This window comes from Mesoplodon mirus (assembly GCF_964341445.2).
Source record: "Mesoplodon mirus genome assembly, chromosome: 18".
Classification (NCBI taxonomy): Eukaryota; Metazoa; Chordata; class Mammalia; order Artiodactyla; family Ziphiidae; genus Mesoplodon; species Mesoplodon mirus.
Genome location: NC_138994.1, coordinates 65,971,787 through 65,995,137, shown reverse-complemented (window position 1 = coordinate 65,995,137; position 23,351 = coordinate 65,971,787). Strand labels below are relative to the sequence as shown.

The following is a 23,351-nucleotide window of genomic DNA, read 5'->3' as shown; positions in this document are numbered from 1 at the left end:
GGGCAGAGGGGAGGGGGTATTTCTGAGAAACAGATAGAATCCGCCTTCGATTTTAAATATTGCATTTAGTTCTCAAAAAGTCAACTTAGGGGGGATGAGGAAGAAAGAAGGGTCAATTCTGTACGTTCTAACTTGGTGACTTGGTAAACTGGTGCTAGTGGCGGCGGGGGCAGGGTGGGGGGAAGGAAATACAAAAAAGGGGAGGAGTTAGTTTATTTGAGAGCAGGAGGAAAGTGGAATCTAATTTAGAGTTATATTGCAAAGAGCATTAGATTCTCAGCTAAGCTCACTTGGTTGAATTAGAAAATTGTGCTAGCCGGGCCGTATTGTTTCCATTTTCTATTTTCTTCATATTATGATGGTTTGACATCTTAAAAACCTTTCTGCCTGGGGGGAGACTGCCCCTCTTGGTGCTAGACAATTGTTAGAGATAGCAGAGGACTGAGCTGGGAGCATGCCTTTGATTTACAAACCAACCAACCCAGAGCCACACCTCCTCTAACTGGCCTGCACACCCCTGAGGACAAAATTCCTTTGTCTTAATTATCCCAGGGCTGGGTGCTAGGCAGCTAGGGACCACCTCTATAGCCTGGAGCCCGCTTAAATTACTAAACTGGCCAACTGTAGACTGTGTACCCTTCCCGGCCTTGCCTTCCCCACGGAAACTCCAGGAAACGCTGTGGCCCAGGCTCTCCCCTCACTCCCGCCCCTTCTCCCTCTTGACCATCACTGGGGTTTTCCCATGCGGCCCCGCCCGGGGTGCCGTGCCTCCCATTTCTAGGACCTGTGGGTATATAATAAACTTGCTTTCCTGAGCCTCTCCTTGTCTCCTCTTGTGGCTGCACCTGACTGATCATCACCTGAAAGAATTAGAAAACAGAGGCAAATTCACCAACTCTGATGCCACAGACTGTGCTATTATCCTTGAGGGGAGAGATAGAAGAATATAGTTACCTCATTGCAAATCCATCTCTCCTCATGGAAAAACAGTTCGAGGCAGAGATAATACGTAATCCTCATATACTGAAAGCATTTTTTTAGACTATCAACTTTAATTTTGATAAAATAATTTAGCTCCAAAGGGTTTGAATTTAATTCTTTCCATTATTTGGCATCTAGTTAGCATTTAAGTGCACGAGTTGAACCCAGCACTTGAAAACAAGGAGGCAACTCTCTGACAGGGAAACTGGTAAGACTCAAAACCGAAAAAAAGGAGGTTGAGATAACCCAACATATTGTCTGTAAATGCATATGGGGAGGAGGCCTGGGGGCCACCAAAGGCCAAGCAAGGCCCTTCGAGAGTGTGGGGCTGTGTAGGGGAGCGGTCAACAGTATTCAGATGGACCGGGGCTTCTCAGCCTTAGCACTACTGCCATTCTTCAGCCAGATCATTCTCTGGGGTGGGGTGGGGGGGGCTGTTCTGTGCAGTGTACAATTTTAGTAGCATCCCTGGCCAGAAGCAGCCCCACCCCCAACCAGAGTTGTGAGGAGCTGAGATATCTCCAGATGTTGCCAGCTGTGCCAAGGGGAGGGTGCAAAATCCTCCCTCTTTGAGAACCACAGAGAAAGACTTAGATTGGATTCCAGTTTCTGCTACTTATTAGCTGTGTGACCTCAACATGTTAGTCAACCTCTCAAGCTTCAGTATCCCCATTCCTAAAATAAAGAATGCAAGGGGCATATGTGATTTTGTCTGCCAAGGACCCTCTCCTCTAACTGGTCTTCCTTCCACTCCAACCATTTGGTCCCAGTTGGGGTGGTCACATTCTTACCATCTACAGCCATTGCTGATTAATCCCAGAATGGGCAGCCAACTTAAGCTGGGCCCATCTGAGTCCTTCTCTGGGATTGTTTTTTTGTTTTGTTTTATTTTTACTAAAACCAAGAAAGATCTGAAGTCAGGGAGCCTGATTCCTCCAGCTCTGTTTTTTTTCTTTCTCAACATATCTTTGGCCATTCAGGGTCTTTTGTATTTCCATAAAAATTGTGAGATTTTTTGTTCTAGTTCTGTGACAAATGCCATTGGTAGTTTGATAGGGGTTGCATTGAATCTGTAGATTGCTTTGGGTAATATACTCATTTTCTCAATGTTGCTTCTTCCAATCCAAGAACATGGTATATCTCTCCATCTGTTTGTATCATCTGTAATTTCTTTTACCAGTGTCTTATAGTTTTTTGTATGCATGTCTTTTGTCTCCTTAGGTAGGTTTATTCCTAGGTATTTTATTCTTTTTGTTGCAATGGTAAATGGGAGTGTTTCCTTAACTTCTCTTTCAGATTTTTCATCATTAGTGTATAGGAATGCAAGAGATTTCTGTGCATTAATTTTGTATCTTGCTACTTTACCAAATTCATTGATTAGCTCTAGTAGTTTTCTGGTGGCATCTTTAGGATTCTCTATATATAGTATCATGTCATCTGCAAACAGTGACAGTTCTACTTCTTTTCCAATTTGGATTCCTTTTATTTCTTTTTCTTCCCTGATTGCTGTGGCTAAAACTTCCAAAACTATGTTGAATAATAGTGGTGAGAGTGGGTAACCTTGCCTTGTTCCTGATTTCAGAGGAAATGGTTTCACTTTTTCACCCTTGAGAATGAATGATGGTGGCCATGTGTTGGTGATATATGGCATTCATTATGTTGCGGTAAGTTCTCTCTATGCCTACTTTCTGGAGAGTTTTTATAATAAATGGGTGTTGAATATTGTTGAAAGCTTTTTCTGCATCTATTGAGATTATCATATGGTTTTTATCGTTCAGTTTGTTAATATGGACAGGACAGGAATAAAGACACAGATATAGAGAATGGACTTGAGGACACAGGGAGGGGGAAGGGTAAGCTGGGACGAAGTGAGAGAGTGGCATGGACATATATACACTACCAAACGTAAAATAGACAGCTAGTGGGAAGCAGCGGCATAGCACAGGAAGATCAGCTCGGTGCTTTGTGACTACCTAGAGGGGTGGGATAGGGAGGGTGGGAGGGAGATGCAAGATGGAGGGTATATGGGGATATATGTATACATATAGCTGATTCACTTTATTATACAGCAGAAACTAACACAACATTGTAAAGCAATTATACTCCAATAAATATGTTAAATAAAACGAATAAAAATAAAAATAAAAAACCAAGAAAGAGAGTTAGTCCGTCTCTGGTGGAAGAAAGCCAAAGAGTTTAATGAAACTCCTAAACAACTAGAAGTCATGTAGTGCACAGAAGAGGCCAGTTTGCAGAAAGAGAGAAGCAAGAGACAATGAGAAGGCAAAGAGGAGCCTTCCCAAGCTCCCCACACTTGCCTCAGCCAGTGTGGCTTTGGCTTATGACACCTCAAGAATTTTCATCAATAAAAAAATATTAGTGCCTGTCTCATAAGGTTGTCTTGAAGATGGTCTGTGATGATACAAAGTATGTAGTACAGAGCCTGGCCTGGTCTGTGTTCTGCAAATAGTCACTGTCATGGTTAAGATCATCAGTATCATCCTTATTCTTGTGAACTTGGCATTCCAGAAACTGGACAGCCTGCAGTTCCAACTGTGCTCTTCCACACCTGTGTACTTTGTACCGGGCATACCTCTCCTGTTCCCCACCTTCCTAATCTACTCCTATGTTATCTACAAAACCTTCCTGAGGCCCCTCTCTGAAGACTTCCTAAGCCATTCAGGCAGAGGCAGTCACTTCCCTCTTCACACTGCCTTTTTCTCTCTCAACTGTTCAGATCATACTGATGTAGGTATCTAGTTAACTGGCTGTCTCCCCACCTGACTGCAGGGAACCCCATACTTCTCTTCTTTGCTTTAATCCTCGGCATCCGGCATGGCACTTGGCCCCAAAGGGTCCTGCATCAGTGTTTTGTGCACTGAGAAGAGGACCTGTAGAACCCGGAAGGCAGGCCCGCTGAAAGCTCCTCAATCTTTATGTTCCCTGCCTGACATTAAAAAAAAGAAAGCACCGACAGATGGGAAATAGTGTGCTTGGAGTCTAGTAAAAGTGGCACCCAAAGAGCCAGGAAGCCTGCTTCCAGCTCTGTGCAAAGACCAGTAGATGTGAAGCCTGTGAGATATACCCAGTAGGAACGGTGAGCTTAGAACATGTCTGTCCGTGTGTGAGAAGACCTAGCACCACCTCTGGCCAAGAGAGGCCCTTCCTCCTGCTTCTCCCACTCTGGTTCTCGGCCTCTGTGAGGTAAACGTCCACATCCTCACAGCTGCTCAATGGGAGAGAAGTCCCAGCAAGACTGTGTGCACCCGGCTGGCTCTGCCTGGTGGCATTAAGGCCATGCAACTCACTTGCCTCACTCTGATTCCATGCCCAGCAAGGATGCTCCCATGGAGAGTGTCCATATGGGAACACACTGTCCAGCTGACACGCATTTTTAAGTATTGCTTGAAGTTCAACATACCTGGCATGCCCAGAGCTCCTTTCCAAAGGAAAGCCGTGCCAAGTTAATCTGGTGGCACATGGTTTGTGCCACGTGTTTGAGTTAAACCAGCTGCCTTGGCCTCTAGTAATTGAATTGATTACCAATGTCCCAACAAAGACACCCACTTATAGGCATCAGGTTGGCCAATCACTTATGAGATGGCTCACTTGAAACTCCGCCCAGTGCAAAAACTCGATATGGAATGGTGACGATGTCCACGGATCAACATTTGTCTTGGCGTGAAGACACAATGAACAGAGGGAAGTCTGTCCTGCATCCTTGCATGCGGAGAGCCAACTGTTCCTGTTCTCTCCAGGTCTGCGGGATGTGCTGGTCACGGAAGTACTTGATCCATGAGAGCATGTGTCCTTAGCAGAATTTTGTGGTCTTCCTCTCTGCATGTTTAGCCTAACATTAAATTCTCATCACCTCAGGGCATCTGGCCTTACATTTTCCATGCACCTAAAAGAGCCTAATGCGCAGCTTGGAAATTATATTTTAGAGAGTGATTAATGTTAATCAATCTTGCTGAGCCTGATTGACCCTGGATCCTGAGAAAACTGAAGACTAGATTCGAGGTCATGGCAAGTCCTTGCCTCTGTAGCTCAGCTGTGTCTAACTTCAGTTATGTTTACTAGATTTGAAATATTTTCACGTGTTAATTAAGCCACAAGTTTCTATTCCTCAGCTTTTAGTAAGACAGGAAATGGGCAGCCCTCCTCTACTCTGGCTGAAGAGCGACTTGGAATCCGCTTTACTTGATTCTTCCATTGAACTTCAAACTCATATGTCTTTTGGAGTCTGGGAGCAATAGAAGGTGGCTGCCCTGGGGAAAGGGAGAAGAGGGTGAGAAGAGAAAAGGACATGTGTGTTTGGATGAAAAGGAGCATCTAATATCATGGACCAAATAAACAGAAATGCAAACGCACAAGTGGGAGCACTCCTGCAAAGGAGCAGAAAAACAGAAAATGCAAAAAAGCCCCACTAAGCAAGTTCTCACATTTGTTTAGTCCTTCACAATTTACCAAGCACCTCCATGGGCACTATCTCATTTAGTCCTCCAAGCGACTCTGTGAGCTTTAGTTTATATTTTACACAAAGAAAGTGGAGATCTGAGAGGTTATTCAAGGTCACACGACAGAGACAGAATTTGAACCAGTTGGAAGCCCAGCAAGTTTACTGGATGGATGATTGCCATTCATTTACTGTATGGAGGTTAAGAGAGCAAGATTTGCAGTCAAGCAGAACCGTTTTCAACTACAGCTTCTTCATGTCTCAGCTGGCCATGGGACCATGGCAAGTCACTGACTTTTCTGAGTCTCACTGTCCTCAGCTGTAAAATAGGGATAACAATGCTCCATACCCTATGCTGTTGTTGCAAGTAAAAAATGAGATAGTGTATTGAAATTGTTTAATGCTGCACTAGAACACAGTTAAGCACACAATAAATGTGCCTTTTTCCTCCTTCATGTTTTGTAATTATTATTTTAGTAGGAGTAGTAGTAGATACCGAAGTATGTCTCACTCCAAACTCTGTTTATTCCACTGTAACACACTGCATTGTTTTTTTTCTCTCCCTTTTTCACATATATCTTTTTCTTTCCTTCTCCTCAACACAGTTTTTTTTCGCCTTCCTTCCTATCACACATCCATAAAGCCTCTGGCTTTCAGTAAACACACACATACTTGGCTTACTACCTATCTGTTTGTCCCAGTCTTCCTCACTCACGTTTACTAAGCACCCCACGACCCAGAGCTGGGATGGGAAGCCCAGCCATGGTCCTTTGCACGAGTCATCCTTTGGAGGAAAGCTTAGCCTTCCAAACACGTGTTTGATTGTTTTTGGTTTGCATGTTCCTGCACCAAGAAAACGGATTTGAGGGTCTTCAGTAGTTAAGCTAATTCAATATAATTTTCCATTTTTGGTGTTTTAGCTGGGATAGAGGTTTCAGGAAGGAGAGAAAGAAAGCTTGGTTAGGTGTATCCACCTCAACTCCCATGTGCTGCCTTTTACTTCTGACTTAATTCCCTGGATAAAGTGCCCTTTCTGGCAACAAGATGAACATTTTCATCTAGAAGTTTGGCTCACTGGCATATAAAGACTTTTATAACCCCAGTGCTTATCTCTCTCCACCCCCAGCTCCCAGCCCCTGGTAGGGTACAGTGGCAGGCATTGTGTGCTCAATAAGGTTTCACACCCATTGGGAATCTGAAACACAGACACTATTTACCCTGCACGGACCTTTCTGCAGACCTGCAGGGCCAGTGCCAAGGTGCCTGCATCACATCTGCTCCCACTGGGCTGCGAGAAAGACTTCCTCACCCAACCTCACTATTCAAACTCCTGAAATAAGACAGGTAGAAACCACTGGCTGGGCAGAAGGCTGATTTCCAGAGCTTCGGGGCAGAGCAGGGCTGTGCTGGCATCTTTTAAGAAGTGGATTCTGAGAAACCTTTCTTCTCTGGTCATTTCTATTTTTAGGACAGTTCCATACCCCGGGAGCCTCTGTTCTCCTTCCTTGCTTGAAGAGGCAACTGAAGTTTTCCACTGACTTGTCAAGTGTTCTCCTTATAGTATTTATTTGTTTGGATTTATGCAACAGAGGTTTAGTTTTGACTTTTTTCCCCCGCCAGCATATGCAGGTTAGGACAGGAGTGCTAAAAATATTCATACTTGTAACCAAAAACATTCAGTAGACTTGATTATTTGCACATATACATAAAAAGCAAATTGGCCATTGCCTCTGCCTCTAGACTCTTATTTACCTTAATGTGGACAACTTTGTAGAAGGTCTTGTAACAAACCAAACGAGCCATCGAAAGTGAGCCATTCATTTTAGCTATGAACTTGGATGAACTTTGTTCTGTTGCTTGATATGAAGCAGAGCCCAGGGAACTTAGCAATAGCATTATTCTGCCCTTGGAAATAAAGCACCCACTTTCCCTTGGGGTCAAAGGTTTCGGTCACCCACAAATATACAGTCAAATAATTTTCAATAAATGCACCAAAGCCATTCAAGGGGGAAATAAAAGTCTTTCCAACAGTTGCTGCTAGAACAATCAGATATTCCCATGAGAAAAAAATAGAACCTCAACCCCTACCTCAGTGCTATCCACAAAAATTAATTTGAGGTGGGTCATTGACCTAAAAGGAAAAACTTAAACTATAAAAGCTTTAGAGGAAAATATCTCCCAAACTCAGGATTCTTAGTTCACAGAAAGTAGTACTCATGAAAAAATTTTACGAAATTTCATCAAATTAAAGTTCCATGAGTTTTTGCTCATGGAAAGGCAATGCTAAGAAAATTAATAGGCAAGCAACAGATTGGAAGGAAACACAACACATATATTTGTCAAAGGACCTGTACCCAAAGTACATAAAGAACTCCAAAAATTCAATAATAAAAAAAACAACCCGGGGCTTCCCTGGTGGCGCAGTGGTTGGGAGTCCGCCTGCCGATGCAGGGGACACAGGTTCGTGCCCCGGTCCGGGGAGATCCCACATGCCGCGGAGCGGCTGGGCCCATGAGCCATGGCCGCTGAGCCTGCGTGTCCAGAGCCTGTGCTCCGCAATGGGAGAGGCCACAACAGTGAGAGGCCCGCGTACCGCAAAAAAAAACAAACAACAACAAAAAAAAACCCTGATTTTAAAATGGGCAAGGAACTTGAACAGACACTTTGCACGGAAAGATGTACAAATGACTAAAAAACACATGAAAAAGTGCTTAACATCACTTGTTATCATGAAAATTCAAATTAAAAGCGCAATGAGACATCCACCCACTTCAATAGCTAAAATACTTTAAAACTGACACCACCAAATGTTGGTGAAAATCCAGAGCAACCAGAATCCTCAACTGCTGCTGGAAATGTAGAATAAGTCACCTACTTCAGGAAGGTGTTTGACCGTTTCTCAGAAAGTAAAACATGTATCTACCCAATGAAACCATTTCCACTCCTATTTGTTTATCCAAGAGAAATGAAAACACATTCACAAATTGTCAATTTCCTTTCTCCATATCTTTACCCATGTCATTCCCTTCTGGAATTCCCTTTTTCCCATCCCATCCCTGATTTCTGCACGTACAAATACCATTCAGTCTTAATGTCCTGTTTTGAGGAAGCTTGCTGGTTCCCTTCCCTTCTCTTTATCCTCCAGACCTCTTCTGTACTCTTCCTGTGTTTTTCATAGAACATCACTTTTCACATTGGTTACATATGGCATATCGCCAGCCAGCCTCTAAGCTCCCATCCGACCTGATCCCTCTGGTCTGATTTATCTTTGCACAGCACTCAGAGCTTTACAGTACCGAATGAATGACTGAGTGGACACATATTCATCCAATGACACGCTGGACTTACGGTCAGAAGATCTTGGTCCAAATGCTGGCTCTGTCCAATGATGTTGGATAAATTCTCTGATCTTACTTGCCTTTATTTAAGATAAAATAACTTAATGACTGTGGAAGACTTACTTTGGGGGCCTCCCAATGAAGTATGCCACCCAACTTACATGCCCTTGTATAATCCCTTCACACAATAACTCGAGGCTTGGCCACATGTCTTGCTTTGACCAGTGGAACATTAGCAAGAAAAGTCCTGATGAGCACTGCACATTGGGGCTTATCTTGGATGGCTGGCTCTTGGCAGCCCTGAGCTGCCATGTAAGGAGTCAGACTACACTGCTGGAGAGACCACACAAAGAGACCATGTAAGGAGGCCACATGAAAGGAGAGAAACCTTGACACTCCACGGAGAGGAAGAGAAGGCTAGCCATCTCAGAGTCTCAGCTGAGCCTAGGCCAGATTGCAGGATGATGAGAGAAAATAAAATGGTTGTTCTTTTAAGCCAGTAGGTTTTTGAGTGACTTGTTTGGAGATGTCACTTCCATCTATCCATTTTTGCTCATTTAAGACAATCTTATAACGCGCATATATGCCAGGCCCGAAACTAAACTTCCTTGAGGGTTAGATATGTCTTATTCATCTTTTTCTCCCCAGTTCCAGCATAGTGCCTGGCATACAGTTGGTGCTCAATAAGTGTATGTGGCATTAGCTAAAAGTCTGATGTTTTTGGAATTTGGTTGAAATCTGAAACATTACAGCCCTGTCTCACTTAGAACGGTACCTTATCTTTCGTCATAATTTTCTAGTGAGGAGAAATGTAGAGGTCACTTGATCATATGCCTTTTACGAGGAAACTGCAGCTCAAAGAGGGAAAGGCACTTGCCAGAAGTCACCCTGCCAGGGGCACCCTGCACCTGGTCTCCTGGCTTCCGGATGCCATCGGGGGCTCCAGGGAAGAGCCACTGAGACTCCAGCATATCCCACCTCAGAGGCAGTCTTTACAGAGGCCTTTCTGCCTCACTGAAAGAATGTTTTCTTTAATTTGTGCACATTCCTTCTTTCAGTCCCTTCCCCAGATGATGGTACCCTAATCTTAGGGAGGAGACGAAGGCTGGGTGGAAGACCCCAATGCCTGCTGCGAGCTCTCCAAGCCTGGATGCCAGCGCTCCCGCCCAACCCAAACCTGGTTGCACGCAGTGCTCAGCGACCACCAGCGCCCTGCGACCAAACTGGCAAAGCTGCAGCCGCTGCGATGGTCCTGAACGCCTATACCACTTTAAGGGAAACTTTACAAAATTATTTTAATTACTGTGCAGATCTCGTAACCCAGGCACAGTCATATGTTCTCTCCTAGAGCAAATATTCCTGAAATACCATTCCCTGTGCGTCTCTCTCCTGTCCTCACTCAACTTCAGGCCAAAAGCTTATCCCTATGAATTCCCCCTTCAAAGCGGGGGAAACAGTTCACAGCGAGTCTCTGTCGTCCCCCTCTCTGCTTTTTGTAACTGATTAGAACTTCTAGCAAGGACGGGGCAAGAGAGAGGATGCTAAGCTTGGCTGGCGCCAGGAGAAATATTTAGAAGGGTATTTTCAATTCGATCTAAACCAATCATTGTCGAACTTGGCTGCTCCTTAAAACCACTCCGGGAGCTTTAAAAACTAATGTTGACTTTGTTATAAAGCAGAAACTAACACACCATTGTAAAGCAATTATACTCCAATAAAGTTGTAAAAAGAAAACAAACAAAAAAAAACTAATGTTGCCTGGATGTCAGCCCAGAGGTTCTGATTTAATTGATCTAGGGTGCGGCCTGGGCATCTGGATTTTTTTTTTTAACTCCCTAGATTATTCCCCGGTTAAAAACCACTGAGATAAATTTCTCATTCCTCTTTTTACTCTGAAAAAGTTAGATTCTCAGCCCAGGTCGGTGGCCCAGGGGACCTGACGCCCTGACGCCTGTCTCTTTGCAGCCCGCCAGAACCACACGGTCCCAGAAAATTGGCGCGCGCGACGACGCTAAACACGCGGCGGCGGGCGGGCGGGCCCGCGTGGGGCCCCGCCCCCGCACGCCTATCGGCGCGCGGTGCGGGCTCTGACGTCACTCTTGTCAGGCCGCGGCACATGGGCGGCCGGATGCGCTGAGCCCGGCTCTGCGGGGCAGCGGAGCGCGGGGGAGCAGCGGCCGCCGGCTCGGGGAGGGGGGTGGGGTGGGACGGCCCGCGGCCTCTGAGCTCGCGCGACGCGGCCGGGCGGTGCGGTGCCTTCCGCCCTCTGCAGCTGTCTGCATATTTTTTCTTTCTTTTTCGCAATTTTGAACATTTAACAAGACGAGGGGTTCGAGGCAAGTGAGAGCATCCTGCACGTCGTGGAGGAGCCCGCGGGCACTTGGCGCGCTCTCTGGGGACTGCACTGGGAACCCGAAAGTTTTTTGTTTTTATATTTTTACGCAGATGTATTTATAAAGACATAAGTAATTTTTTTTTTCTTCCCTGTCTGCACCGCCTTGAAAGCGAGAACTTTTGGCAAAGGACGGAGTAGAAAGCTCAGCAACATTTTTGGGGGAGGTTGGGTTTGTTTTTTTTTTTTAAGAAAAAAAAAATTTTGAGTGCATCGCGATGGAGAAAATGTCCCGACCGCTCCCACTGAATCCCACCTTTATCCCGCCTCCCTACGGCGTGCTCAGGTCCTTGCTGGAGAACCCGCTGAAGCTCCCCCTTCATCACGAAGACGGTGAGCGCTGCCCTCCTGGCTGCCCCGCTCTGGGAAGGAACAACGCTTCCGGGGCCCCCTCCTGTGCCAGGCACCCCCGCTGGAGCATCCATACCCCTCCGTCCCTGCCCCCGGCACCCCGGCCTTGCTTTGATGAAATCGAGGAGCTCACCTATCGCCCCATCCCTCCTCCTCAAAAAGGGGAGGGGACCCGCTCGCCAAGCAACGTTTAAAATAGCGTTGGGGACCCGGCCGGGCCTTCCCGGGTCCCGCTCGGGCGGCGCAGGTGGGAGATAGAACTTGACAGGTCAGTGTTCCCTAGATTGAGGTTCACCCGCACGCAGAGTGAAGCCGCCTGCACGCAGGCAGAGCAGCTCGGGCTGGGGAGAGAAACCACAGGGCCGACTTCCACGCGGGTGGGGGCTCGAGTCGGGGGTCTCACTGCGGAGCCTGGGTATTGGGATCGTGCTTATCGTTGCTGTTAGTTGTTAGTGTTTGGAACTCCCGAGGTGACAGCGGAGACGCCTGTTCTCCCGGGCTGGGTGCTTCAGAAAGGGGGGTGGGGGGGTACCGGGGTTGGCTGGGGGAGTGGTCTCTGGGCGGGATGCCGCGCACGCCCCCAGCGCTGCCACCTTCCCAGTGCACTTTTCCTGGTGGGAGGGGAGAGCGGAGCAGGCTCACGTGTAACCGCGCAGGAGCCTCCTCTGGCTTGAGCCTTTTCTTGGTAAGTCCCAGACCTTCCCCCAGGCAACCTTGGTTGGAGCGGGCCAGGAGGGGTCGTGCGAGGAGGCGCCGAACCCAGCTGGTGCCGCCAGGGATTTGTCGTTTGGGTTTCATGCCTTCGATATCACGGTAGCAGATATGAACCGTGCGGTGAACCGTGCGGCTCAGAGTGTAAAGTCTTGAAAGATCATTTGGCTTACAAGTAGCCCGGGATTACTCGCATCTTCCTTCCTAGGGCAACCTGTTGCATTACAAGAGTTGAGGGGTTTGGTTCGCCGTCTGCAGAACATAGCTTCCCTCTTAACTCCCCTTTAAGGAGGAGCACTTGGGAGGAAGGTGCTGCCTGCAGTCTTTTGCATCTGTGGGTGTTTTAAAGTCAGATTCTTGAGAGATGAGACCGTAGAGGATTAGAATGAATGGCGATGGAGACTGTGTTTCTGTGAGGAAGAAGCTCAGAAGCCAAATTGCTTAATCCCAGATGCCACCCGCACCTGAGTACTAGACTTGTCCAAATCCAGAGCGCTGGTTAAAGACCTAATGGGGTGAGTGATACTTCTAGGTAGAAAGCAGCTGCACACCTCCATCACAGGTATACAGAGGAACCACCTTTTCTGATACTTGTGCTTTTGACAGGTTGCCTACATGTATCATTTTTGAGTTGGATCATACTTCAGTGTTTGGGGAAGAGGAGGAAGAAACACTTCGTATTTAAAACCAAACCAAAACAAAACAGAAAGCTCCTTTTGTAAAATACAACGTACCTCAGTGGCTTTAGAAGCAAGCACATGTGGGCTAGGCAGTTCTCAGCTTTCCTCTCTGCAGTGTGAGGCATTGGTCAAGCTCCTGTCAAGTCTCAGAGCCTCCATTACTTCATTGTGAATGGGGATCGTCGCTATTTGCAAGTTTATTATGAGATTTTTTTTGGGGGAAAATATATGGAAAGAACCAGGTATGTTAGTAGGTGCTCAGTACACGGTATCAAAGAAGGGTGGAGAGTCCCTGCTTTACCAAAATTAGAGTTATGAATGCACTGGCTTTCTAAATATGAATGACCTCATATTGTTACTGTAATCAATTTCCTGGAGGATAAATCATACCTGGTTATTGGCTGTTTTCTTAAAAATCACAGCAGTTGTATGTAATTGCAGGTGTTATTTTACCACTGTAGATCTAAATTATTGTCTTTTCAAATAATGCACTGAATCCTGTGCTGTCTTGTTTATAGCCTAGATCAGTCTCTAGCCCTGTCCCGAGGACTAGTGCTTTCTTTCCAAAGTAAATAGGAAGATGTTGAAAAACAGGCAGAGATCCATGTCCTGCCTGAACTTTTAACTCTAGGTCCACAAGAACCAGCAGCTAGAGAAGAACCCCGGCATTTGTGGGAAGTAGTTTTGTAGCAGAAGCCAGGAGAAGTGATTTAAAAAGCAAGACTTTTTCATTTTCTTTTTTAAACTCCAATTCCCCCCCCCCTTTTTTTGCAGCATTTAGTAAAGATAAAGACAAGGAAAAGAAGCTGGATGATGAGAGTAATAGCCCGACGGTCCCCCAGTCAGCATTCTTGGGACCCACCTTATGGGACAAAACCCTTCCCTATGATGGAGATACTTTCCAGTTGGAATACATGGACCTGGAGGAGTTTTTGTCGGAAAATGGCATTCCCCCCAGCCCGTCTCAGCATGACCACAGCCCTCACACTCCCGGGCTACAGCCGGCTTCCTCAGCTGCCCCCTCCGTCATGGACCTCAGCAGTCGGACCTCTGCACCCATTCACCCTGGCATCCCATCCCCAAACTGTATGCAGAGCCCCATCAGACCAGGTAAACTCTCAGAAGGTTCTCCCTTCAGGTGGGGAGGAGGGGGAAGGAGGGAGAGGGTGGGGGTGATATAAACGTCTTAAGGATCAGGGGTGCTTTAGCACACTTGAAAAGTGGAGTCTTGTATTTCATTGTAGTGGTTGTCTCACTTCAATGAGCATATCACCTGGAGAGTCAGCTAAAGGCAGATTCTATGGAATCTACCCCCAGAAAGTCTGATTTTTCAGGTCTGGATGAGGCCCAGGAATATGCGTTTTTAACCGGCTCCCTGGGGGATTCTAATGCAGCTGATCCAAGGACTGCAGTTTAAGAAATACCAACCTGCAGTTAATGACTCGGATAATTTAGGCATCCATCTCATCTTCTGTCTCTTTTCCTCATTCCCCAAATACACAGATAATAGGACCTTGCTGAATGATTTGGGTAGACTCTCTGTCAGGCTGTGGTTTACCTATACGCATTGTTCTCTGGCCCAAAGGAAAAAAATGTGAGTCAGGGGTGTGGGGCAGATAGCTTTTCCATCCATTTCATCTTGTGTTGTCGTCGATTGAGAAACTAAATCTAAAAGCAGCTCTCATATTAAGCGTAGCTTAGCCTTCTTCAGCATCAGATCCCGTCTCTCTCTTTTCCCTATTCCTATAAACCAAATTGTTCTTATATTTTTTTTCATTTTCATCTGTTCACCACACGTAATCCACTTTTATCAAAACCCACAAGGCCACAAGGCTGGCTTTAAATGGTGTTGAAATATTACACAAAAACGTTACCTGAAATGACCAGTACTTCAAAACCCACCTCCAAATGCTCAGATACAAACACAAGTTGAGGGAGCTCTGTCTTCGTGCCTTTAGCACCCTGTCATACAAAATGAACAGGAAGAAAGGCCATTTCACGAGTGCAGGTAACCAGGAACAAAGATGCAGCCAGATAAATTGTCAGGAAGGTCGCTGAGCCAAGGGCCTTAGCTGCGGGGAGGACACAAAGCAGGACAATGGGAGACTTGTGCTAGAGATCGTTCCTGAAGTCTGTGTCCTCAACTCGTGTAGAATTTCTGTGACACACAGAGCGAGATTAAAATGAAAGGAAACCGTGCAGAGGAGGAAGAGAACGCCCCTGCCTTGAAATGCCAGTGTTGGAGTTGAAGCTCTCCCATCCAATCTCTCTGTGCTGCCCATTCTCCAAAACCCACTTTGAATTATAACTTCAAGGCTACTGGCTGGAATGGCTTTAAGTCTTAGCCTCTGACCACCTCAGAAGGCCACGGAAGCTTAGGGAAACACTCCTTTATGTGACCCTGAGCCCCTGTTCCTTAGGACACACAGGCCGTTTTCCCAGGAACAGACAACAAAATAAATAAGCATTCAGAGTGAGAAAACACCCAGGAGGAAGGGCACAGAGCCCCAGTGAGAAGGCGCAGTTACGCCTCAGTCATCTTCTCTGCAGGACGAGACTGACCACTTCGTAGCCATGTGACCTCACAAAGTGATACAGTCTTTCCGGGCCTCGGTTTCCCTTTGTGTAGGAGGGTATAATTTCTATTTGATTGGACTATTGTGAAAATTAGAGACAGTATGTATAAAGGGTCAAATGACAAGCACTAGTTATTTTTTAACGAGAGCAGTTACGATCATTATTCTGTGTCAACTTTCATCATTTATTCCAACTTCTGTCTTCTGAAATACCTTCATAAAGTAATTAGGTACAGTATATAACCCTTTATTCTGGAGAGAAATGTCAGGAGATTTTGACCGATAGTTTTTGGCTTGGGGTATTCTAAGCCTAACACATATACTCAGTTGACAAGTATTTCTCAGTTTTCTCTCACGTACAGGATACGTGCCATGTTAGAAACTCTGTATTTTTTCCCAAGAGGCATGCAGATATTGGGACCCCACCCTTAGGTTTCTACTGAAAAATCAAGAATTGGGGTTTTGGAGTTTGAAGCTTCCTTAAAAGTCATTTGTCAGGGCTCACAGAATCAGTATTAATTAATGACTTTCAGAAACTTCTGATGCCCGAATCAGGTTTGCAATCCATAACAAAGGACTGCTGAGTTTCAGTGGCTGTCATTTTGTTAGGTTATGGAGTTAAAGGCACTAGGATCAAACGGGGCACTGGCATCTAGAAATAAGCTCTTCATTTAAACGTCTTTTTTCATAATGGAAACACACTTCAAAATAATACCCTTCAATTCATTTAAACTCAGTGATAGTCCTGACAAAAAAGGAAAAGAAGTTAGAACTCTTCTTAAAATACCAAATGCAGGTAAAATAACACTGTGTTTCTTACAGCGCTGAACATTATAAAGGTGATAATGCAAAGCAAAATTCTAGGGAATGTGGAATTGTTGGATGGTATATCACAAGCAAACCTGAAAAAGGAGGAAGTTCTTGATGATTCTCTGTAATCACAGTGGTGACCAGAATAGAAATACCAAGTTAATCTTGAGGAAAATAAGTCCTCAGAAGGGAAGAGCACAGATGTAGCTGTGAACATTCTGGGAATTGTAGAATTTCAGTCTAGAGCAAGATTTCTCAGCTTTGGCACTGTTGACGTTTCAGGTAAGTCTTTGTTGGAAGGACTGTCCTGTGCATGTGTAGGATGTTTAAGGGCATCCCTGGCCTCTATCCTCCAGAAGGCAGTAAAACTACCCCCTCCCACAACCTGTGACAAGTACAAATGTCTCCAGTTACTGCCAAATGTCCCCTGAGGGCAAAATCACCCCCGTTGAGAACTACTGATCTCGACTTTCGATTTGAGTGACACAATCTGGGCTTAATTCAGGGTCCTGTCACACACATGGATGCTTTTTACCTCCTGTAATGCTTTATGGCAAAACTTTTGAGAAGGTCAGGAGACCTTAAGTTGCCAAGAAGAAATATAATGTTAATAAGAGTATACTTATACACTTCTGGTTGATAAAACTGAGACATCAGACGAATCAGGAGATAATTGCAAAGCAATTTTATTAAACACTTGTTTTCCGCTCTCTGCTCAGCACGCTGCATCTTCTGAGTTACACTCAGTAACATTGTGCCTTTAGTGCTGCCTGAGTGGTTGAAGGGAGATGAAGCTGAGAGGTGACAGATCATGCATTTCTAGGTTTACCCCAAGTGAGTCTTGGAATGACAAGGTGAGCGTTCTTGTGAATTCTCTTACTGTTTACCCTGACTGCCCTCCAACCCCTTTCCTGTTTTATATACTCATCCTTATTCCTCTGTCTAGCTGTCTGATCAAAGAATGAATTAAATCTCTGAATACAATTTTCCTTGAAGAAATAACCCAGGGATCCATTGAAGCCTCCTGTGGCTATGGGGTTATTGCTAAGCTTTCTGGGGTGACATCTTAATGAAGGAAGAGTGGTGGTTCCTGGATGCTATAGCCACCTGCACGGGCTTCTTAGTCACCTGAGATGCAGCTTCCTGGACTTTCCCAGGCCAGCAGAGATGGCAGGAAATCATCCTGACCACTTCGATGTTTGCATGTCAGATGCTATCAGAGGTGGTACCCGGGAGTGCTTTCCTGGAGGTATGTGCTGCGTACTGGAAAAATAAGAATCGGTTTGCCCTGAGAATTGAGCAATTGCTTTCAGGACAGCAGTCCCTTTAGGGAAGTCATCTATAGCAGACAAAGGCAGAGTTATTTTTAAATCACATGCTTGTAAAGCCAGATTTGAAATTGTTTCCTCTGGTGGTTTTTCTTTGAATAGCTTGGGGGTGTCCTACCACTTTAGACCCGTATTCAGCTGAGAATTACGAAGCCTCTGTTTCCAGTTCTGAGCACAGAGCCTAGGTTGTGATGAAGGCTGGTTATGGAGTGAAGTGAAAACCCTTACATGTGGTGGTGAGTGGGAAGAGGAGGGCATGAATGGGTGGCCCAAGGAGAGTGAGGAGGTAGGGGAGACCCCATGGTACCTTTGCAGGATGGAATCCGTGTCCTGGAATTGCTGACCTTGCCTTGTAATGAGCTTTTCACATGGAAGGAAGATGCTGGCTCTGGGATCTGAACCATGGTGGAGGGGAGTTCTGTGCTGGGATTCTGTGCTGTTCTGGGATTATGAGAGTCCTGCTTAGGCAACAGGCTTCTTTTCGTTCTTCCAGCATCATGAGCTGAAGCTTCAGTTTCTCCCTCCCCTTCAGGGCATGCAGTTCATATATTTTCCCTTCCAGCATGTTGATAAATCTGCAGATTGGGAGCACCCTGATTGAGTTGAGGTGCACTGCGCCCCAAGTATATCTTGAAAGTGCCTTTTATTCATCAGGCTCAAGGAGATCACGAGGGGAGAGAGACAGCTTTGTTCTGGAAGCAGGCAGACCTTTTTCTGTTTCTTGTAAGGGTTTGTCTTCTCCACCACACCTTGTAGAGGACAGGCCTGCCCTGTTCTCTTGGCTTTGTCGTGTGAGACATTCCCAGGGCAGTGGATCCTAGCCTTCTGGCAAGAGGTATTCCCAGACAGGTATGGACAGCAAGGGTGACTGGGTGCTTAAGAGTATCAGCTCTGGGCCCAGGGACCTGGGTTCACATCCTGGATTTGTAAACAGAGGTCGATTCCTTGACTTCTTTAAGCCTTGGTTTTCTCATCAGTAGAATAGAGACTGTAAATAGTCCCCCTTTTGTGGGGTTTTAGCAGGGTGTGTGGCACATGCATACTCAGAGCCTGGAGCTCGAATGATGTCGTGGCTTGCAAGTAGGGAAAGGCATGGCTTATTCCCAAACCCGTTCTCCATTTAGGGATTTGTTTCATCCAGTGCCCTTCCCTCTGCAAAACTAGGACGTGCGTTTTGTTGTGGTTGTTGTCGTTGTCGTCTTCCCCCAGCATGCCCAGGCCCTATTCCGTAGAGCCTGCCTGACTTTTCTCCTCTGTTCTGGGTTGAGACGAGCCACTTCCCTGATGTTACCGCAGCAGCTGCGCTTCTGGGTTAGCAACTCCTGTTCCTCCGGTGTGGAAACGGCCGCTCACTGGCTGCCCAGCCCCCAGGTCTCGTGCGAGCCCCGGGCACCCTGGCTGCCTGCCTGCGTGACCGTGTGCTCCAGGCACGTGGCTGTGCCCTGTGGAGCTCGCCCAGCTCTGGGTGGCGTGCTGGCTGCCTGCCACCCTCCCGCCCCCACTCTCGCTTCTCTTCCCAGGCGAACTACAGCGAGTGCCAGCGAGGAATTGTAATCCTGACCCTGGCATGAGAAAGCTGAGCTCTGGAGGGCCGTTCCCGTGCCAGGGAGGCCTGCTGTGCCCCACATCCTAGCCAGACCCCAAATGCGGCCCTCTCTCCTGCCCGTCTGCCCAGAGGCGCTGTGTTCTCTGCGCCGCTACAGGAGGCGGGATTCCTGCAGGCCAGCGCCTGCCAGGGGCCTTGCCACAGTCTTTGCAGTTCAGCGCTGTGTCTACCAGACTAGAAAAATAGCAACATCAGGACAGAGGAGAAGGAAGGGGGTGGGGGTGGGGGTGCCAAGAAAGGAGCTGTGATAACGTCCTGGTGTAGAGAGCCAGAGGGTGAGAGACAGCGGTGACTTATTAGGTTTCTCAGAAACCTCCCTTCCAGCCGGCACTAATCACTTTCACCCAGGAATCATTTTCTATGTCTCAGCAGTGGAAATGGAGGAGAGAGGGAAGGTAGTAGGGGAAGTAATGAGGTTGCAAAAAACATTGGAAAAGAACACATGAGAGAGGGACGGGGAGGCCCAGGGCCTGTATTTGATTCTGTAAGGGAATGATTGAGAGTATTGGTCTCATCTAATGTCTTCCTTGATTATAATATTTGGTGTCCCCCCAGCAAAAGTCTTAATCTGAAACCACTAAACCATTGTTTTGGAATAAACTGAAATGTGCTGCAGACCTAGATGCCAGCTGGCTCACCATTCAAATGTCCATCAGAATGACCTGTGTTTGAAAAGACACAGATCCATCCAGGCAGTATAGCAGTGCGTTAGGGCATGCGACCCGATAAACAAACACACCCTGTGTGAATCCCGCCCCGCCACGCCTGCTCACGGATCTCAGGCAGGTCCTTCAGATGATCTGAGCTTCGGATTCCCCACCTGGCACTTCGGAGTAATCCCTGGACCTGCCTCCTAGGATTGCTGAAGTTTATATGGAGAAGACTTGGCACAGTGGCGGGCACACAGCAACGCCCAATATCAGCTGCTCCGAGTGGCTTTCTCGTTACCATCTGATCTCATGTCTCATAGGAGGACGTCACACTGGACTCCTAGGCAGTCGCCATACTTTTCCCTTCCCAGCCAGGTAAGGCCTCTGGCGTTGGAATTCCTCCTCTGCTTGTCTGCCGAGTCTCGCTCGCCCCTCTCTTCGCCTCTGACTTTTAAGTAGCCTTGGGCAGCTAACTGTAACCTTTATTCAGTCCTCCTTGTTCATGAGATTAAAAAAAATCAAGCAAGCAAAATGCACTTCAAAGAAGTTCTTGAGTAGAGGATTTCTCCAGGACATATATGGCTAGTAAATCAGTCAATCAATTGTTGTTACTATTGTGAATTTTTACTAGTAGGCTGTAATTATACTTGAAGGAACTACAGTGACCTCAGGGGTAAAGGAAGCGTAAAGGCGTGTTAGGGTGCTGGGAGAGGAGAGGAGTCTAGTTCATCTTCCTGCTTACAAGTAAGACTTTACGTAAGCGTTCCAGAGTAATAATTCCTCCTCCCCTCAGTGGTCCTTTAATGGATGAATCTTTCTCTTTCCACACATTTATTTTCTCATGTGCAAAGTAGCATTTTGGTTGGGTTGATGTGAGCTTTCTAATGTGCATGAAGGGCCAGCATGGTACCCACCCTAGTTGGCCAACCCTTACCCCAGATCCATACCGTTACTTTCCTGCAGTCAATGGTATGAAGACGAGAAAGCCGCAGAGGAAGCTGGCGGGGTGGGGAGCCATGTAGACGGTCCCCAGCAATAGCATCAGCTTTGGCTTTGTGCTGCCCCCTAGGGAAGACAGACAAGGGTGTGATTTGGCTGCTGCTCTCGAGGAGATGGCAGTTCAGTAGGGAAGACAGAACTTGTAGGTAAAAAGATGAGTGACAGGACAAGCTCGCGTGTTCTCAGTGCCAAGAGATGTGTACATAGAAGCCTCCAATATCTACTGAAAAGAGGAGGGTGAAAGAGTAAGCAAGAAAGTGAGTAAAACATTTGAAAATTAATAAGGGAGCAGTGCAGACGGTGAGGGCTGCCAGGCCTCACAGGAAGCAGTCAGTGCCTGGGGCAAGAGGGCCTGGGGCGAAGCTTCTTGCAGGAGTTGGACCTTCTGTTGGGCCTCCGAGTGGAGGAGCCAGGATGGTGAACGGCAGAACGTGGAGGCAGGGATGCCCACGGGTGTTTAGGGAACAAGGTGTGGATCCAGTTTGGCTGGTGCAGAAAATTCATATGAAGGGGGCAGGAGTGTGAGTCTGGAGAGGCAGGTGCCAGCCAGGCTGGCAGCTTCATGCATGCCAGGCTACCGAGCTTGAACTTGATCCAGGAGGCAGTGGGGAGCCATTGAAGGTTTTTGAGCAGGGAAGTGGCATGTGGACGTTTCCTCTTGGGTTCAAGGTTGGATCTGAAACATTTTTAGATACTTCACAATGGTTTCCTCTGGTGACCCGGGACTTCCTTATTTTTGTTATTTTGAAAATAAATACTCTCCCTTGAACATAAAACAGCTTTTCAAAACACAATGTTCTAATGATCTAGAGAAAGTAATTCAAAAACACAGGGTTTAAGTTTCACTTACGAAGCCCATAATTTTGGCAATTAGGGGAAACACTCTTTGGCAAGAAAATAGTTTGAGGGATTTGAATGATTCAGAATTTAAAAGTCCAAAAGCAGGCCTGATCTCATAGGGGTAGAAAAATAGATTTTAATAAGCCCAATCCATTAATATTCATGGCTTTACAATGCCTCTGTTATAAAGCTTACTGGGTTTGCAAACAAGTATGTTAAACCTATTTCTATGAGTGTAGGTTTTTGTTTTCCTTTGCGTGTGTGTATATGTGTATGTGAGAGAGAGAAAGAAGGAAGGATTCAGTGATACAAATAGTACTTGATTATAAGGATTACCTGCAGCAGTAATATCAGGCTGAAAACACTTAGGCAAGTGTTTGGCCAGCTTAGTAAGTTTACTCCTGAGAGACAAAGGAGTCCTTATTACAGTTTTGTATTCTTGAGTCCTGACCTTGTATTTGTGGCTCCTTTCTTCCCTGAAGCCGGAATTAGTTGCATATCATGCAGAGATCTGGTGGCTGGGTTTGGGGGGTGCTGCTGGAGGAAAGGGACTTTGTGGGAGCAGACAGGCTCTGGGAGAGCAATGGGAGCTGCCGAATGGCACCTGCACGAAGTAACTCACTCAGGTACCCCTGAAGTGTTCTCTGAGATCAAGCCAAGATGAAAGAAATGAGGAGGAGTTGCCCTAACCCAAACCAGTTCCCTGAAGTAAAAGAAAAAAAACCAAAACAGTCAATGTGTGCAATTTCACCTCCAGCTATGTACAATAGACAATTACAGGAGTGTTGGCAGAAATCAGGCATCTGTTGGGGAAAAACTATTCAGTACTCGTTTCTGTCAAATTGGCTTCTGGTGGATATACCCTCCATGACTTAATGTGAAAATTCCTAAAATGTTTGTTTTCCTTCTTTTCTGACTTTAGCAAGTATTGTTACTGTCTCAAGTCCCTAACCATCCAGCTCATAATGGGAATCCAGTCTCATTTTCTGTCCTGAAAAATTATACAGTTCCACTGTCAAACAGATCTTCTAAAAGTTTTGTTTTTAGAAGTTTAATCTAGGATTTTTTTTTCATTAATGATTTTTGGAAGAATGCTTTGGAATTTAGGGTCTTGTAATGAGAGATGGCTTGTGGCTAATTAAACCCCTTTCCCTCTCAAATCTTGCCTGGGAGACCCTAGATTCCTAAAAACAATGAGTGCATGCTGCAGAAGGGTGCTCCAGGGAGCTACAACATTAAATCATCTGTGACAAAATGTTCTCTTAGAAAGTGAGATTGCATAAATGGTTCAGCAGAAATAAGTGCTTTGGCAGAAACTCCTTGAGTGGGAAAGAGCAGTGCTTTCTTTTGTAATTAGCTCTGGGTAACAGTCTGCTTTGATGTCCTTGCTGTGGAACCCAAGCCTGGATAGTGGAGCAGAGAAGGAAAGCCTCGCTGCTGCTCTGTGAGTGTTTTTGCACTTTATGGAAAGAGTTCAGTGAGGCTGTCCATTCAGGCGCAATAAATGCCTCTTGAATTGAATTGAATGGGTAACATGAAGGTTTGTTTGGGGAAGGATGCCACCAGGCCCTGACCAATGGGAATCAAGGCTGTGAACCAGATGAACAAGATCATCTAGACAGGCAGTAATCAG

The 23,351-nt window shown here is 46.2% G+C and overlaps 1 protein-coding gene across 3 annotated transcripts in view; it reads left to right on the top strand.

The window, feature by feature from the left end:
* The first annotated feature begins 11,029 nt into the window (after positions 1-11,029).
* The window catches only part of HLF (HLF transcription factor, PAR bZIP family member), a 54,285-nt gene continuing 41,963 nt past the window's right edge, over positions 11,030-23,351 (top strand). For all 3 annotated transcript variants that reach the window (XM_082605597.1, XM_082605599.1, XM_082605598.1), the window contains exons 1-2: positions 11,030-11,500; positions 13,684-14,019. In XM_082605597.1, the coding sequence (XP_082461723.1) occupies positions 11,386-11,500; positions 13,684-14,019 (451 nt within the window). In that variant the 5' untranslated portion in view covers positions 11,030-11,385. The remainder of the gene's footprint in view (positions 11,501-13,683; positions 14,020-23,351) is intronic.